Below are 18,152 nucleotides of genomic sequence, written 5' to 3' on the forward strand. Positions count from 1 at the left end.
AGAGACAAAAAGATTGTATCACTTTATTTAATGGAGGGTGCCCCAGAAACCCTATTTTCCATTAGGCAGATTAATTATCACACTGTGATTTGACACAATTCTATTCTTATTTAGAAAAGGTTCATAAGTAACATCAAGTCATGAAGTCTGTAAAAATAACACGGCACATGATCCAGTTTTTAGCATCAGAAGGAAACGGTACTCAGAATGCATGTGTGAAGGATGACGCCGTCGTTTCATTATGTTTTCATTGTTTCCCCTCAGAGAAGAAGAAGAAGACGCCGAGGTGGAACCACACCTGAAACATTCAATTAGAAAATACCTGCATGCAAAATATGGCAACTGTCTATGAATTCAACACAGAAATAGGAGTTAAAAATGCACCTTAACATGAGGCCATTCCTGGCTGTACAACCACGTAACGCTGTCTCCCATAGCAACCTCATCATTTATGGGGAGAACAGGGCAACAGCTGTCGCTTCCTAGTATTTACAGATCAGGATTTCATTCTAAAATAAGAATAATGGGCCGTTTCAGCCACAGTCATTTGTTCTCACTGGTGTTAATCAGTTTAACCTGCGGGATTAAACCGACCTAATGATTGTCAGAAAGCTGCACATTTCATGCCTCATTTGGGCAAAATACCTCAACAAAGCTGCTCAAATCCTCAGGTTTGCGTCACCGTCCGAATTTTCCCTTTTTCTTGTCATAAACTCTGATTAGAATTAAAGATATAAACCTGGTAATGAACGTTTGAATTTTTACTTATAGGAGTAGTTTTCCTGTTCTCCCCAGATATATTCACATTAACATTAAATTATAGCTTTAAAGACATAAACAATGTGTTTTAAAAGTGTTTTCTTTAAAAAAAAATCATGGAATATTTTAAACCTTAAGAACACAATTAAGACATCAGTCATCGTTATATCAAAAAATCTTACAGAATAATAAGATTAGTATCTAAAAAGGCTCAAATGAGGCCCGTTTAAAGTAAGACTATATAACTAAATGCAGCGACGTTGGCACGTACAATATGTAGGCTTTAAACAAGCTGTTACACAATATATATCAGCTTAATTCTGCAAATCTTCCTTTTCATTCTGCTCCTACAACAAATCAAATCAGCATCTCTTAAACCGTATCAAAAATGGCTTCGTTACAAATAAATATAATTCAGCAAACAAACGTCAGCATCATGCAAACTAAGAGCCACACGGCAGTGCACATCCAGCAGGAAGGTCTGGAAGCTTCTCATCCAGGATAAAGACGCCCCAGTCGTCCGGGAGCTGTCTCTCTTTTTGTGTAAATTAAAACAAAAATCTCTCCATTAGCAGGAAATATGCTTCTGATAATAAAAGATAACGCATAGAAAAGAAGAGGAAAAAGCTGTTTTCTAAAACAAGAAGAAACCAACATGTGTCCTCATTCTCTCCACTTGTGGTCAGTGGATATGGAGGAGGTGCTTCTCCCATAACTGTCCACTTCACGGAGACACTTCGGTTAATCCCAATATGAATTCCTCCATAAACATTCCCAATATTCCTGCATAAACATTCCCAATATTCATGTGTAGAAAGGCATCCAAGAGTTTGGTCCCGGCAGAAAAAGGTCCTCTGAAAAAAGGTTTAAAGTGAAGATGAGCTCTGGCTGAAGTGCTTCAGCAGCAGCTGGTCGTACTCGGCCTCGGAGGACGGGGACATGGAGGCGGGCGAGCTGCACTCGGAGCTCAGGGACGAGTCTCGAAACGGCGAGGGCGGCGTCAACGCAAACAGCTCCTCCAGATCCTTCGGCCGCCTGCCGCTCACGCAGGTCCCAGCCACGTGCTCGTAAATTTTACCGGCTGCTCGATTGTCACAGAAGTTGGTGACGGCCGCCACCTCGGCGTACGTGGTGACCGTGGAGGGGGCCTGTCTGCCCTGGGGCGGAGGGTGAGGGGGGCAGCCGGCAGGGTCCGTCGGAGAGGCGGAGGCGGGGCTCGCCGCGCCTCCTGGCAGCATCATGGTGTTGAGTTCGCTGATGTTGGCGGTGAAGCGGTTCACCACACTGCTGATCTGGTCCATGATCGTGGTGCCCTGAGGTTGACCCCCGATCACCCCGATGCCGATGTCACCCACACCCACCATGCTCACGTCACCATCGTCACCCGTAAGAGCATCCTGGTCACCTCTTCTACCGGGGGGTGGAGGCACATAGCTGGGGGGTGCCTGCTCCTCTCCGCCCATCTCTCCCTGGGAGCCCCGACTCTTCGCTGCATTCTGGCTGATGGTGGAAAGCGGCGACCGAGAGGCGGAGCAGATGAAGGGCTGCGCCGCCATCGGCTCCTCGTACTGCTCTCTGACACTGGCGTCCACAGGTGTGTCGCCGCCCTTGGAGAACGGCTTGATGATGGCTGTCTGGTTGGCCTCCACGGCCTCCTTTTTCTTGATGTGGAACGACATCCTCTTCCACAGGTTTGGCCTGTAGCCGCGCTCACTCTGCGACCACGTCACCGATTTTCCATTGGAACTGCAAAAGTACACGGCAAGGTCACGCAACCTCCTGGAACTGATCTGACAAAGCCTCAATTCTTCTACTCGGTCAGCAATGAGGTGTGAGAACAGAGATTTCTCTTGATGAGATGAAAGCAGACTTTTTTGCTTTTATCTGGAAGTGTCTGTAAAACAGCCGTGATCAACCCCCCCGCCATCTACCTCCGTGTTCTACTTCCTGTCACTGCTCCTCTCATCCCCCGCTCTTTTGCTTTCTATGTAATTTCATGTCTCCATCCCCTGCCTTTTATGTTCCCTCGAAAGAAGAATCCTTCAAGACAGTGGGATCTCCTGTGGGAGTACTTAACCCAAATGAGGTAGCCGTCTCCAGCTCAGGGAGCAGGCTTTCTTCTCCTGCCTGTTGTCATGGATTCACAGGCTGACGACAGGGACGGAGCCAGAAAGCCACCAAGAGATTTTCATCTAAATCTAAGGTGCAATGTCGAATAACTTTATCTTTGTTTATGACCAGTAAACGCCTTAGCTGACACCTTTAATCATTTGTAAGAAGAACTATGAGAACTGCACAAGAGAAAATAAAGGTTAGGTTAATTGTTAAATGTAAAAAAAATGATGTTCTCGTAGAATTTGTTGTCTAGTTGACTTGTACTGACAGTTTGAGGTCCTGTTCACTTTTTCTTCCTAATAAAAGTGAGTTTTTATCCTTGTCACTGACGCACATTTGGGGGTCCAAGACGATATTATAACGGATGCTGTAACCTGAAATTACGTCTCTGTGAAGCGAATTCTGCTTTTAGATACCTGATGTTGTCTTGGGCAGAACCGCCACGTCGGAACAAGTTGGCCATGCTGCTCGAGGATTTACCGGCCTTGGCTGCTTTCTTGGCATCGCCCACGTGCATGCGCACCACCGTGGACGTCGTGAAAGCGCTGCGTACGTTTTTCTCGGGCTTGGCGAGCATGATGTACACCTGGGTGAGAAGCATCGTTACAACGCGGCTCTGAGGAAACTATAAACGAGGAAAGTTTGCGTCGCCGTGCACGCGCTTCCTACCTTTGGAACAAACATGCAGCAGAGGGCCACCGTGGCGCTGAGGCTGACGCTAAAGCACATGGTGATGATCTTGTAGTTGGAGCCAAAGTAAATAGGCACAAAGGCCAGCCAGATGATGCAGGTGGTGTACATGGTGAAGGCGATATATTTGGCCTCGTTGAAATTCGCTGGAACATTCCGAGTCTGCGAGGAAACAGGAAGAATGGAGAAGCAACGGTAGGGCAAGGGGTCGTGGTATGAAGGGGTCTGAAGTGTAAAGAAAACAAAACAAGAACCTTGAAGGCATAAAAGGTGCAGCTGAGGATTAGCAGGCCATTGTAGCCCAGAGGCGCCACCACCCCCAGAGTGGTTAGATTGCAGATCAAGTGGACCTCCCGGATACTCGGGTAGTCGTAGATCACCTGGAAGGAAACTGCCTGTAATGCCGCCCTGAAATCAACCTGAGCTGCAATGAAAGGGCGCAAACCTGCGGCGGCTCTATGATGAGAAGCGCCACAATGATCCCCAGCTGCAGCGTTATGAGTAGGAAGGCGATGACCAATTGTGCGCAGGCGGACATGAAACGCGGCTTCTTGGTGCAGATCTTCTTCTTGCTGCCTGCCAAGATCCGCGCTATACGGTTGGTCTGGATCAAAAATAGATCAAAGGTTTGTGCGGGATTTGCTGCCATCGACAGGGGATAAAACCACTCGCGCTGATTCATAACAATAATCCGAGTTTTAGACCTCGGAATCGACATCAGGCTCAGCCCACAGCGCACTGCAGCATGGCTGCTTCTCTACACCCCATCATTGTCCTCACACGCCGTTCTATTTACTGCACACTGAGACATGAAATACGTGCAACAGAGCCTGGAATAGTAAAGAAGAAAACACATCTACAACCTTTCAAAGGAGGTCAAACTCGGGCTCCTAGTTTATGTTCTCTCTCGTGGAGGCCAAAAGTACCTTTGTTACCAGAGCGGAGTAGCTCATGGCTGGAGACAGGCCGATTCCCAGCCGCTGGAGGTAGCAGTACACGATGTGGGGCTTGGCAATGAGGCTGAAGGTGCACAGGTATCCCAGGCAGATTCCAGCCAGGATGATGTAGCAGAGCTCGCGGCTGGAGGACTTGACCACGGGGGTGTCCCAAAACCTGATCAAATGTTCATATAAAAGGCGACAGATCAATAAACCTTGGTGTGTTTCCAACCACAAATCCCATCTCATTTTTCTGCTTTATTAACATAAATCGGGAGTATTATTACTTAATAAAGACGGAGGTGACAAAGAGTGTTGCTAGGAGACCCAGGCAGGCGAAGACCACTGCGGCGATGGGCTCTGGATCGCCCCAACGCACGTACTGCACAGGGATGGGTTCACACCCTGAGGGACACAGACAAAAGCCCAACGGAGTGTCCGGAATACTGTCGCCACTTGTTGAGATGCACAAATGAAATGACAACAGGGTACGTTCGCAGTAGGGGTATTACTATACATTATCATGTCACAGATGCAGAAAGGGACATATTTCCATATAATACTACAAATACACATGTTCTACATGCACACGTGGTTTATGTAAACGTGCACAATAGCAGCATGAATATGTTTGTTTTCTAAATATAAAATGTATGGTAGACGTATGGTAAGTGTATGGTATACCTAGAGAATCTATCTGTGAAGAGGTAGTAGAAGGGTCTGGTGGATCAGATCATGTTAATGATCATGCTAATGTTAATGACGACATTAGCCAAGTCCAATCCTTCGGTCTACGGGCGTGACAGTCTCTGGGTGCATGTGCAGGACATGAGCAGCTGTGTGTGCTAACAGGGGCGTGTGTCAGAGGTTCTGCCAGTAGTACATAAGACTTAAGGGGATTTCGTTTGCACCACGAGCGTGTGACCCAAATTCCTGATTACAAATCTTCTCGTTCCACGTAAATTGAAGTGTGCTCACCAGTGAGTTCATGCGTGGGCCAAGAACCCAGCAGACAGGCTCTGCAAGTGTACTCATCGAACACAAACTCGTTCTCCTTGCAGGGCGTGCAGGTCCAGCAGCAGCTCACCTCTCCTTTACGGATCACCTGGAGACACACACGCACAGACACAGGTCTCAGTGCTCCAGCGCCGTTCTGTAGCTACAGTTAAACTCCAACAGACCTGCCGGGCTGGGAAATTAACATTTCTTCACAAGGGGATCAAAGGGATTAAATGAAGGCTAACACTGAAAACATGATGAGGAAATGATTGACTATTCAAGCACCATATGTTCTAGGTAACATGAATTCATTTGCAGCTCCGGACGTTCTTGTCAGAAGTTTACTGTTTCTGTAATAAGGAGCAAGTTAAGGTCATTTGTTCCTTTGGTATGAGCTTGTTGAAGGTGTATCTAGTGTGTGTGTTCAGGTCGTGCATACTTTGATCTGTCCCTTTTGGCAGGGCTCCGAGCAGACAGACTGGATGACGTCGCTGCTGTTACTCCAGATTTCCTGGTCATTCATTTGTAGGCCACCCTGATCCCAGCTTCCCACGTGGATGTAGGCGTACTCGTCCTCGCCGGTGTGCTTGAAGTTCATGATTTCGTACCTGTGGGTGAAAGGGCGGGTGTTCACGGCTCAAGCATCTTCCCCTTCCTTCGCCAGGTCGCATCCCTCTCACCTGCCAGGCGAATCTCCATTCTGGTCGAAGCAAATGGTCTCTCCGGATACGCCGGTGAAGTTTGTTTTCATGAGGAAATCCAACAGTTTGCGTCCGTCGATGGGACGCATCGCCTCACACAAACCCTGCCGTCACGCAAAAAAACACTACGTCCAGTGAAAGCCGCCAGGCAACCCCCCCCCCCCCCCCGTTAAGGTCTCACCTTATACCCTGGACAGAGGGTCTCCTGCATGGCATGCAGCCCATAAGCCATGGAGTAAATGGCATTGATGACGAAGCCCATCTTGGTGTCCTGTGCGTACTGATGGCGCAGAGACTCCCTCCCTGTGAAGAATATTCATCTGTTTAATCACGGCGCCTCAGCGTCACCTGTTGTGAAGGCCAGTTCCCCCCCCCCCCCCGGCGGCACTAACAGGTGCAGGTGCGGTTGTACACGCTGTTCTCCTGCGGGTGACCCCTCAGTCTGCACTGGAAGCGATGCTGCCAGAATTCAGGGAACCAAGGGTTCCTCACGTTGGAATCGGGCGTCAGCTTCAGGTAGTAGTGATCGAACCAGGTCACGTAGGCCGACTTTAACTTTATCGTGATCCCGCCGGCCGCCTCCTTCTGGTAGCCGTCGGTCACGTCGTACCTGTCCGCCCAGCCGTCGCTGTGAGGGGGGGGAATGCAGAGCTTTAATATGATGGTTCCCTGTATTTATGCTTCATGGGCCTGGGAAAGGCTTCCCGAGGCAGACGGACATGGTCCAGCTCATACATTCTGCTTTGGAGGATGTATGTACAGTGTTGCTTCCATGGTAACATTATTAGCCCGGTTGGTGTTTAAGCACTGATTGGATCTCTGCAGGCTCGTTATCGGTTCCATCCCTTGAGATGCTCTTGAAATTAAGAGCATTAAGTTGTCTCGGATATCCGGGAGGAGTTTGTAAAGGTTCTATGAAAACAGCTCCATTGGGGTAGAGGGAGAGACCCGAGGCTCATGAGCATCAAACAGGAAACAGACAGAAGGAGTTGCAGACATTTTTGATCTCACATTTATTCAAAAAAACGCCTGGCATCAGTTCAACAAGCTATTTCTTGATCAGTTAGCTGTGTTAAAAGGTCTTTACTCCGTCTATTATTGCTGTTCCCTCTGGATGCTCGTCTACGCTACAGGCAGGAGAATCACAACACCTCCACACGTGTGCACACATGAAAACACCATCACGCACAAACGCTCCTGTTTCAAACCGCCCCAAAAAAAAGGAGGCGCAAGACAGCGTCTTTGAAAACTTTGCTAATAGAGCTGGCGTTACGCAACGCTTGTGTGGGTGTTTGGATGTGTTTTTTTCACGATTCCTGGCTCTCTGGGTGAGCTAGGAGATTATTTCATAACACATCCTTAGAGAAGAAACTGCACACTGGTGTAAAAAGAGAGAAATGGATATGAAAAGCACGGAGGCTTCTGACTCTGGGTAGTTTGAATCACTCCTGAACGAGCGCTCAGAAACCCACACGCTGACCTGAAAGGTCAACATTCTGCATCCACCGCGTTTCTCCACCACCCACGACGGTGAAGATGAGAACACGCCTGTGTGCGCGCGCGCACGAGAGCCTCGCGCACGTGAGCACGCACGTGCGTGCTCTTTGCGCCACATGGTCATCTCTGAGTAGATACTTTAGCACATTGTAGTGGAATAAACCTGAGGCTGGAACGAAGTCCATTTCTAAAATTAAACAGAACAAGACAAGCGAATAAGAGCGAGACAGCCGGGAGGTCGACGTTTTCCCTTCACGCCTCTGTGCTGAGGAACAGCTTCCTCCAGTCGCCTCTGTTTGTGCTGTTAGAAAAGAAAGAGCAGCACGGAACGTAAGGAAAACGACTAAAAACGGCCTCAACCATACAAAGCAGCAAGAACATCTAGTTCAATTTCTTTATGACCCCAAAAACCTGAATTCAGCAAAACAAATTATTCAATCGATAAATTAAGTTTGCCAACAAGTAATGAAAAAAACAGCCGCATTAAGAAAAGGGATTTATTGTGTGAACTATTGATCCGTAAAACACTGGCTGAATATATGAGGTGGCTCCTGCCCCGCGTTGATGGCGTCTGTAGGAACAAAGCTGGGAGCTGCTGGGCTGCAAAAAGTCCAATAAAAAGTCCAATGAGAAGATTATCTTTCACTTTCCTCCCTCTAAAAAAACCTCTCACTGTCTACTACCCCCAATCTGACCAGTTCCTGGGCCAACGAGCAACCACAGCAGACAACAACACCGCAAAGGTGGAAGCTTTACTCTATGTAGTTCAAGGTTAATTTATGCTTCCTGCTGTCACATTTGAGCGACAGCCTACATAAGTGACGCCTAATGAGAAAAGGAATTTATAGCTCAGCAGGGATGAGATGGAGCCAACGAGTCGAGCCTTAAAATAAAGCCACATTCTGATACGCGCACAACCAACCCCCGCTTCCCCACAAGCTCTCCTTCCGGCTGCATTTATATAAACTGCCCATTTTTATGGAGTCTCACCATATCTGTCCTGGCGTCGCATCGGCTCATCTGATTGTTACTAACCCGGTTTAGTGGACAAAAGCGCTTTAATTAAAGGGAACGCATCGGAAGAAGGAAGAGCTCCAAAGGGCGTTCTACTTGTTTTACATACAAATTAAGCTCTTGCATATTTAATCGTATTGTAATGGATTCCTTTTCATTCTCTCTCTCTCACACACACACACACACATCCAATATAAGAAAATGTAATTTATAAATACCTCCAGTTTCTTAGACCACCAACAGGTTGATGTATGTCTTACAGATGACAATAAGGATGATGATGAGGATGAGGATGAGGATGTCCTGTTTGATGGAGCTGGACAGCTTAAGAGAGTCTGAGTTAAAGATGAAAACGCATCACAGGCACACACAAAACACCAATCTCCATCACAGCCCTGGGCCCAGCGCTCACCTCCCAATGAGCACAAACTCGCCCACCAGCCTCTGCCGCCTCATGGCCATGAGAATTCCCCGCACCGTCATGCCCTCGCAGAAGCAGGCCACCACCCTGGCTTTGGGCAGGTGGCCTCGCAGCTTCTGCAGCAGCTTATCGAAGCTGCGTTCGCCAGCGTTGCTGTATATCTTGTCGGAGTGGGCGATGCAGATCCCCTCCTTTGCCGCCATGTCTTTGAATGCCTCCATACCGCTCTCGCCATAATTACCTGCGGAGAGAAAAAACAGAAATAAAATGTCTTTATTTCCTGTCATGCTAAATAAACATAGGTGGAATAATTATACGGGTGGGACGCTGTCGGCGCTCTAGAGAATCCGTTGATTTTTGTCCCCATTATGGCGTTAGATTCCCCCAGTTTTGCCGGAAACGAGGTCACCTACTTTCTGTACTCCAGGCAAAGGCTGCTTAAAGCCATCTTTTCATCGCCGTGTGAGGTTTACACCAGCCTGTGCCGCGCCTCCTTCGGATGTAACAGCCATACATACTGTATGTATACGCATTTAAAGGGACTCTTTACCCCAGTAAAGAGATATTTTAACACCATCATCATCTCCATCAAGTTGCTGCCTGCAGGTATGGGTGAAATGTAATAAAAAAGTTTTCATTACCAAAACCAAAACCGCTGGGATAACTACAGTGTTGTTACAGTGTAATAACCACACTGTAATAAGTACGTTTTGGCTTGTCATTTGTTAATGCTTCTTGACTGGATGGATGCTAATATGAACAATTAAACTAAGCTAATGCTAGAAAAGGGTGGGAAGTGGATTATTGATACTATTCCATTTTTGCTTTATTGTTGATTGCTAATCTCTTACTGCTTAACTCTAGATAGGCTATAATAATATATATTTCTTTGACATGGTTTATCCCCTAAAAAGGAATGTTCCTCATGCAAAAGAATGCTTTTCTTTTAATCCTCCCTTTGCTTGCCCTTTTTTATGGAATAAACAATCCGGTCGGGATTTAGCTCTTATCATAATCATGAGGGATTTAGTTACCCTGGGTAAGACTCTGAGCCAGGAACAGGTTAAAAAAAAGGTGGAACTCAACTGAAATATTGATGAATATTTGGAGAGTATTCAGAGATAGAAGAAAACAAATACATAATCTTTTGGGACTTAAATGTCAATTTGGAAATACCAACAGGAGGCTTTACTAATAAAAGGTAACGCTAAATTCAGCGAATGGTGCATTGTGAGTGTGAGCAGCGGCTAAAAGTTGAAGTCCGTCAAGCACCGGGGGGACTTTAAAGCTCCTGGCAGATGTTTGCTGAAAAACTCGGCCAGATTTGCCACATGATTACAGAGAGTGGACCCAATAATCTACCAATTGCATATCACTTTTTCTGTCATGACACACATATGCTGGCAACAAACACAATGAGAGTTACAGTTTAGTGGCTTCACGGCTCGCTCTGCTGCTCAACACCTGAACGTTACCAGATATGAAACAAACATCCGCTCGTCCTTGGACATGAATGCTGCTCCATCGGCACCGGTCACAGCGGCTGCAGTCAAAATAATGGACTCAAAGACACAGAGTTAAAGTCTCTTCTATGTCCTGTAACCAGGCTCCCTACTACCCTCAGAGCTCAGCTGTCAATCATCTCTCCCCACAATCTTATCAATCAAATCAACATTAATGGCTGTATACTACAGCCCGCCACCAGGGGGCAACGGTGGGGCATAAGCGTCACTTTATCAAGTGATTTTAATTTATATTATCCAGAGAAATCCAGAATAATCCAGTAAGACCCAGTCTCACCCTCTGTGTGTATGGCAGACACGTAGCTCCAGTTGTACCTCTTGACGATGTCCACCATGGCTCTGGCCTGTTGCATATCTGATGGCACCACCCTCATGAAGTATTTATACAGGCTCTGTTGGCAGGGAAATAAAGAGGGGTTGGACGACCTGTTGTTACTACTGGATCTCCCCAGGATCTACCACAGATCCTACCTTGTCACTGAGGTCCACGCTTGTGGCCGAGTAAGCAATCTGTGGGATGTTGAACAGCTGGAGGAGGTTTTGCACCTGGATGGCCACAGAGCTGGACCCGGGTCCAATCAGGCCCACGATGGGCTTCTTCGCCTGCATCAACATGCTCCCCCCCTCCGCCGTGCACCTTCCCTGGCTCTCCTCCTCCTCGTTGGACACCAGCGTGTCCCGGATGAACTCGATGCTCTGCTCCAGCGCCACCGCCGAGTGCCAGCACGAGTCCCTGCATTAAAAACACGTTTGCTTCAGCTTCTCCAGCTGGAGCTTCTCCTGCACCTTCAGGGGACATCGAGCATAGAACCCAAATACTTGTGCTTGTGTTGCTTAAGTAGGGAACGTTCAGTAAATCTCTTCCAGAATGAAGCCAGTTATTGCTTTGTATCGACACTATTGTGTGTAGGTTTCAACGGTGCTTCAGGACGAACCCTGAGCCCCGAACCCCAACCCAAACACTAACCATATACTGTCAATACAAAAGGAGGTCTCAGTTTCCACCTGATCTCGCAGCCCAAGCTGATATTGGGGAGGATCATGGGGTCTGCGTTGATCCGGTCCAGCGTGTGCATCATGGCCTCCACTCGCTGGATCCCATACTGCTCACGCACGGCGCCACATTTCCTCTCATGGACCTGGTTAAAAGGTGAGTCGGGATTACTGGCGCACGACCACAGCAACTGTTGACGCGTGTTGTGGACGCGGCTACCTTGTCTGCAGGTGGCTGGTGGTGAACAGAGAACAGGGCTCCTATGATGATGTCACCAGGGATGTGGGCCAGCACCCTTCTCTCGTTGTTCTGGGCGCTGACCCCCGCCCGTCCTCTGAGACCGAGCCAGCCAGGGTCAGCTCCCAGGATCACGCTGGTTACCAAGAGCGTGGCTAACACATTTCCCATCAGCGTGTCCCTCCGCTCACCTCCTGCCATGCTCAGGCTCCTTAAAACTCAGGCTCAGATGAATATTTGCTGACAGTCTTGGTGGTGAGAGAGGAAAGGATTTGATTCCTAAAGAAAGACAAAGATCTCTCAAACAAATGACTCAATTAAAGACTAATCCAACTTAGACACTAAAACATGCAGTGAAGTGTCAGAAGCTACACCAGACCCGGGGATCTATGTGCAATTATGGAGCCATTCATTATTTTGCATGCCACACTCTTTTACGCCAGATCTCCAGCTCTCCTACCTCATTTCTTGCAGCAGTCTTGCCGTTGCCGTTCCTCTCTGAGAGCATTTCCATCACAGAAGAGCTGCACAAAAAAGGGAAAAAAAGAGGCTCCCGACTCTCTGCTCAGCCTCTGTCTGGTGCCTGGTTACAGCAAACTGCAAATAGCAGCAGATAATATAGACCGTTACTGGAGCATGTTTGACTTACTGACGCACACACTCTCCTCCTCCTCCTCCTCCTCCTACCTCTGAAACAGAGGAAGGCGCAGCAAGGATCAACAGAGGCCAAACGAGACACAACAAACTAGCAGTCAAAGTGAATAATTAACCAAGCAGCCTAACGGATTTTCTTTGTTTTGAAATACATGAATTAATGTGTGGTTTTCTTTTATATGCAATCCATATTTATTTCCATGCTTTTGTGGGTTTTTAGGTAAATATGGAGGGATGGATGAGGGAATGTGACTGATGATTGTCCATCTTTCACAAAGCTTCACTGGGGTCCTAAACAAGATTAATTCTCACTAGCTTCTTTGTTGGTATGAGACGTTAAAGAGAATGCTTTTTCCGGTGAACTTTGGCAGGTCTGTGGGTTAATTGGGGTTGTTTTGTAGTGGCTCACAGCCTGGAGACAAAGGAATGAAATAATTCAAACGGAGACAGGGAAGACACCGAGGAAGAGGAGGAACGAGTTATTCAAGAGACGCTGATGATGGGTGGTGAAACTGCGCCCCCTGGTGGCCAACGGTCCCATTTAAGTTGTGTTTCGCGAGTTTGCTACCGCCTCCGCGCGCGCGCGCACACACACACACTGATATGGTCCATTTGAGCTAATGAAAATCAAACCCTCCTGGGAGAGATGAAGCCATCAAACAGCTGAAGAGAAAAAGTTCTGCTGTTCAAATTAACGATAACTCCGTAACGACTCTGAGATACTATTCCTGACCATTGACTGTCTTATCATCCCTGTTTCTTTGTGTGAGGGATTTTGGCAACAAAGTTGACATTATTAGATAGCAATACATCCCAGAAGTTGGACTTAGATCTTGACTCTGTGTCCCATTGACAGGTTTCTGTCTCTTTAGATGAGGTTGGATACTTTGGACACTAATTATTACATCCAATCTGATATTTTTAAATAAGATTTTAGAGAAACTAGTGTTTAATCAGTTAAAATGTTTCTATGGCACGGCATAAACTTCCACAGTTATGCAGATGATATGCACCTTCCCAAGTGGATTTTAGACGTTAAGGTCGTGGATGGCAGGCATGTTTTTTCACAACTCAACAGGACAAAACAGAGGTTCTCAGCCCTGAAGCACTGAGAGAAAAACCTCATTCTAAACTGGAGGCATTGGCACTGAACCATCTGAGAATGTTGAGAACCTCGGTGTGGTCTTTGAACGCAACAACAGTGTGCCTGAGCCTTCAGGATCAGTTTTAAGATTACTTCCATGGGTTTTAAAGCTCTTAATGGTCTTAGTCCTTTTTATTTGTCAGATATGGGTTTAACTCATGAGACATCCAGAAGCATCAGGTCTTCAGATGGAAGCAAAACTGAGGGAGAAGCAGCTTTTTATTGTTACGGTTTCTAACTGTGGATCAGACCTGGCTGTGTGTGTGTGTGTGTGTGTGTGTGTGTGTGTGTGTGTGTGTGTTTTGTTTTGTCTGGCTTGATGCTGTAAACCTTCTGCTAGACTGTATTTGCATGAAAATAAATCGAACAAATCAATAAAGACATGTAGAGCTTTACGGTCGCACTGAGGTGTTCCTGTATCAGTGATGATCAACACTATTGATCACTACTGTCAGTTTAATAGTAACGACATCGCTGTCAGGTTCTGCTGCAGACAATTCAAGTGGATTTTCAAGGTTTTGGACCCTCACTGCTGAGTGTTCTCCCAAAAGTTTGACCAAAACTCCGATACGGCTGCTTTAATTTCACTGAGAATATACTTTCTTATGATTTTGAAAAAAACAGCAATCAAAATCGTCTTTGTGTCTTTGTGTATTTTGCAGTTGTACACACCCCCTCGTGAACGATAGAGAACTCTTTGTTTCTCTGACGATGCTGTCATGTGACAGGGCCATCATTTGACCACATGAAGGTCCCTTCCTGGAACGGTTGCTGGTGGGCGTTGATCCAGAAATGTTCTCAGGTGACTTCTCAACACCACAAGGCAGCATTTAGGAGAGAGCTGGAGCAGCCGGCAGCCTGGTACGCAGCACATGACCCTCCCCTGGACACCAAGGAGATGGTTGTGGGCTTTAGGAGGACTGGACTGGCCGCATCTCCCTTTGACCCCCGATGACCCCCATTGTACAGAAGCTGACCTGCAGACACAACACCAGCGGGCCTAATTAATGAGAGCATATAGGCTGAATCACAGATACTGAATAAAAATTAAGCTGAAGGGAATTAGTGCCGTGAAGATGTTGCCCTTCCGATGTTTTCCAGCACACAGCCATGGGAAAGATGCGACCCCAGTACCCCAGTGGCATTTTTTTGAAGGATCGAATTAATGGGCAAGACTTGTTGAACATATATTTCTGTCAAATTCATAAAAACCCGCTGGAGCTGGGATGTGGAGCAGGATATCCATCACTTTGATCAGAATTCACGTTTAGTGTGGCTTCGCATTAAACAGCTGCTCACAGGAATGAATGGGGAACGCACAGGAGGGGCCTGTGTGTTTCAGAGAGAGGGAAAAGGGAAGGTTAAGTTAAGCCCCTGACGCACATCCTACCCCCATGATCCAGGGGTAAACCGACATGTGATTGCCTCCACAGAGAAGGGGGGGGGGGGGGGGTGCATGCCCGAGGAAACACTCAGAAGACTCTAATCTCATGTGAGAGTCCAATGGGCCGCAGGATTCTGCTCAGAGTTCGGATTTCTTGGTGTCTTGGTGTCTCCTGTTTGCTCCAATGTGGCTCCTAACTCTCGCGACTCTGCTCCTACGGGTCGCGCCGAGCCATCAACAGTTCCCACGTCTGTGCGCCACCGCGGCAGCTTTGCGCACTAAAGAGTGCTGCCCGCCGTGGGACGGGGACGGCTCTCCCTGCGGGGCCAGCTCAGGCCGGGGCTTCTGCCAGGACGTGGAGTTCACGCACCAGCCTGACGGGCCCCAGTACCCCTTTATTGGGCTGGACGACCGCGAGAAATGGCCCTCGGTTTTCTATAACCGCACTTGCCAGTGCGTCGGCAACTTCATGGGTTTCAGCTGCGCAGACTGTAAGTACGGCTACTTTGGGGCGAAGTGTAGCGAGAGGAGAGAGTCTCTGAGACGGAACATTTTGCATTTGTCCCGATCCGAGAGGATAAGACTGGTTTCTTACCTGAACCTGGCCAAGCAGTCAGTCAGCAGCGACTACGTTGTAGCCACTGGGACCTACGAGGAGATGGAGAACGGCTCCAACCCCATGTTTGCAGAGGTTTCCGTGTACGATGTCTTCGTGTGGATGCACTATTACGTGTCCCGGAACGCGCTGCTGGGTGGGCCTGGGAATGTGTGGACCAACGTGGACTTTGGTCACTGGGCGCCAGCTTTTCTCCCGTGGCACCGCGCGTACCTGCTGCACTGGGAGCGCGAGATCAGGAAGCTGACCGGAGACCCGACCTTCTCCATCCCGTACTGGGACTGGAGGGACGCGCAGGGCTGTGACGTGTGCACGGATGAGCTGATGGGGGCGCAGAGCCCCCAGGATCCCAGTTTTCTCAGCCCAGGGTCGGTCTTCTCATCTTGGAAGGTAAAAGTTCTCCTCTCGAAATAAATGTGCCTAAAATAAATGAAAATATCTGTCCGTCCGTTTTTTTGCAGTACCATTAGATGCTCTCCTGTTTCTCCACCAGACTTTGTGCTCCACACCAGAAGATTACAACAACAGAGGCGTGTTATGCGATGCCAGACAGGAAGGCCCGCTGCGTCGGAACCCTGGGAACCACAACCGGAACCTGGTGGAGAGGCTGCCGACCTCGGCGGACGTGGCGTTCACGCTCAGCTTAACCCAGTATGACACCGGGGCCATGGACCGCAGCTCCAACATGAGCTTCAGGAACACCGTGGAAGGTCAGATAAGCTCCGCCCTGCAGCCTGTCTTTTCTTGGGCGTTTCCCCTTTTGATGCTTATATAAATCTATAGGGTTCGGGGATCCAAAGACTGGCCTAGGAAACAGTTCCCGGTTGGGAATGCATGCTGCCATCCACGTCTTCCTGAACGGAACGATGTCTTCTGTGCAGGCTTCAGCAAATGACCCCATCTTCCTTCTCCACCATACTTTTGTTGACAGGTGAGAGAAGAAGGCCATAATTCACATTTAAACTGCATTTAATACAATTTTCCACCTCATTTACCCATAAACCTTCGTTTACTCCTCGCGGGGGACGGTTATTAGCTAGCCAATACGCACTTGAACCACACTAACCTTTTTTAAGGGGGGAAACACCTAAAAACTCCACCTGACAGCAGCATATCTGTGAAAGTATTTATGAGCAGTGGCTCAGGAGGCACAGACCTCCTCCATCCCAGTATCCGGACTCTGACGCTCCAATCGGACACAACGGTGGATACCACATGGTGCCCTTCCTGCCGCTCCACAGGAACAGAGACTACTTCATCTCCAGCAAGGACCTCGGATATGAATATTCAAATCTGCTCGATGCCAGTGAGTCCAGTCCTCATTCAGTTATGCTCCTTTTATTTGTCGTCACAGGGACAGATGACCAAACTTTTCATTCTTTTTTTTCCATTTTCAGATCAGAGGCTGGTGGAATCCATGCATCCTTATCTGGAGGAGCTGCAGGATTTGTGGCCATGGCTGCTGCTCACAGGGGTCTGCGGGGGGGTGGCGTCAGCAGCCACGGCCGCTGCCCTCCTCATGGCGAAGAGACGCCTCCCCCGGCTGCCTGTGGGGAGGTGGAAAGGCCTCCTCCCTGAAAGGCTTCCCCTTCTCTGGGACAGAGATGAGGACAAAGGGAACTATCAAACGGCCTTTTGAAGATCCCGTGCTGCCATAAAACACAACATAAAAGTTGCACTATAGTGACACTGCGATCTTTAATAATGGCAATAAAAAATTAAAAAAGCAAGTGGGAAATGTTGCAGTGACATTTTAACACATACATTAACCTCTAAGTTGTCAGATATGAAAATATTTACAGCTCCTGTCACGGAAGTGTTCCAGTGGCTTTTCCATTTGCCCCCTCGGCTGAAGATCCCACTCAAATTCGGCCGCTGGGGGGTTGTGGTGTGTCGCGTAGCCAAAGCGATTATCACTGAGAGCAAATGAGGTTCTCACAAAGACCCGCTGAGAGGATTCTGTGGTGGAAGAGGGCGAAGAAAAGATGTTCCGAGCTGTCAAAGTGGGAGATGTTCACAGAATTGACTCAACAAAAGATAAATTAAAGGTTTTCAGAGGTGATCTGCTGACAATAAAGTCCTTTACCTTTCCTAAAAAGCGTTCTGATCGGCTTTTTACAGATTATAGCCTGTATTGGTATCAGAGTATCATTTATCTTCTAAAATGGCGTCCAGATCTTTCTGGCTCACCACCTCTAAAGCTCTGAAGCAGTGACGGGAGGATTGAGGTGGAACTCAATACACACCTCCAGCTGGAAACATGAGCTGTTGCACCACGAGATAAGATCATCCAAAACTGAGCCGTACCCCCCCCCCCCATCCTGCAGAGCACAAAGTGCTGCTAAAACCCTCCCCTGAGGTGACCCTGTGGAGCAAACCTGGTCTTGGTGACATTTAGAAACCCGCCCTGACTCTAGAGGGGGTGAAAGGTCTGACTGGAAAGGTTACAGCTGCATAAATTCATTT

General features: G+C 48.0%; 2 protein-coding genes and 2 long non-coding RNA genes across 5 annotated transcripts; 1 reads left to right on the forward strand and 3 right to left on the reverse strand.

Moving 5' to 3' along the window:
• Positions 1–7: 7 nt before the first annotated feature.
• Positions 8–12,530, reverse strand: grm5a (glutamate receptor, metabotropic 5a). The gene is made up of 18 exons (XM_057054004.1): positions 12,349–12,530; positions 11,871–12,167; positions 11,663–11,796; positions 11,129–11,390; positions 10,935–11,049; positions 9,126–9,375; positions 6,595–6,830; positions 6,384–6,505; positions 6,182–6,306; positions 5,941–6,109; positions 5,481–5,607; positions 4,790–4,907; positions 4,491–4,677; positions 4,010–4,168; positions 3,819–3,944; positions 3,544–3,726; positions 3,291–3,460; positions 8–2,505 (listed from the first exon to the last, which is right to left on the reverse strand). The coding sequence occupies exons 2-18, from the start codon at positions 12,087–12,089 to the stop codon at positions 1,626–1,628; spliced, it is 3,582 nt and encodes a 1,193-aa protein (XP_056909984.1). The 5' UTR covers positions 12,090–12,167; positions 12,349–12,530; the 3' UTR covers positions 8–1,625.
• A 1,579-nt stretch (positions 12,531–14,109) lies between these two features.
• LOC130537498 (uncharacterized) lies at positions 14,110–15,793 on the reverse strand. The gene is made up of 2 exons (XR_008953642.1): positions 15,666–15,793; positions 14,110–14,663 (listed from the first exon to the last, which is right to left on the reverse strand). It is a non-coding gene; the product is annotated as an uncharacterized LOC130537498 (long non-coding RNA).
• On the forward strand, positions 15,185–17,784 carry LOC130537493 (tyrosinase-like). The gene is made up of 5 exons (XM_057054361.1): positions 15,185–16,076; positions 16,180–16,396; positions 16,470–16,617; positions 16,811–16,992; positions 17,084–17,784. The coding sequence occupies exons 1-5, from the start codon at positions 15,255–15,257 to the stop codon at positions 17,323–17,325; spliced, it is 1,611 nt and encodes a 536-aa protein (XP_056910341.1). The 5' UTR covers positions 15,185–15,254; the 3' UTR covers positions 17,326–17,784.
• On the reverse strand, positions 17,009–18,150 carry LOC130537496 (uncharacterized). 2 transcript variants are annotated; one of them, XR_008953640.1, is made up of 3 exons: positions 17,773–18,150; positions 17,487–17,681; positions 17,009–17,335 (listed from the first exon to the last, which is right to left on the reverse strand). It is a non-coding gene; the product is annotated as an uncharacterized LOC130537496 (long non-coding RNA). The 2 variants fall into 2 exon arrangements; XR_008953639.1 differs by having other exon boundaries at positions 17,487–17,645; positions 17,773–18,144.
• Positions 18,151–18,152: the final 2 nt, after the last annotated feature.

Source organism: Takifugu flavidus, chromosome 14, assembly GCF_003711565.1.
Source record: "Takifugu flavidus isolate HTHZ2018 chromosome 14, ASM371156v2, whole genome shotgun sequence".
NCBI lineage: Eukaryota > Metazoa > Chordata > Actinopteri > Tetraodontiformes > Tetraodontidae > Takifugu > Takifugu flavidus.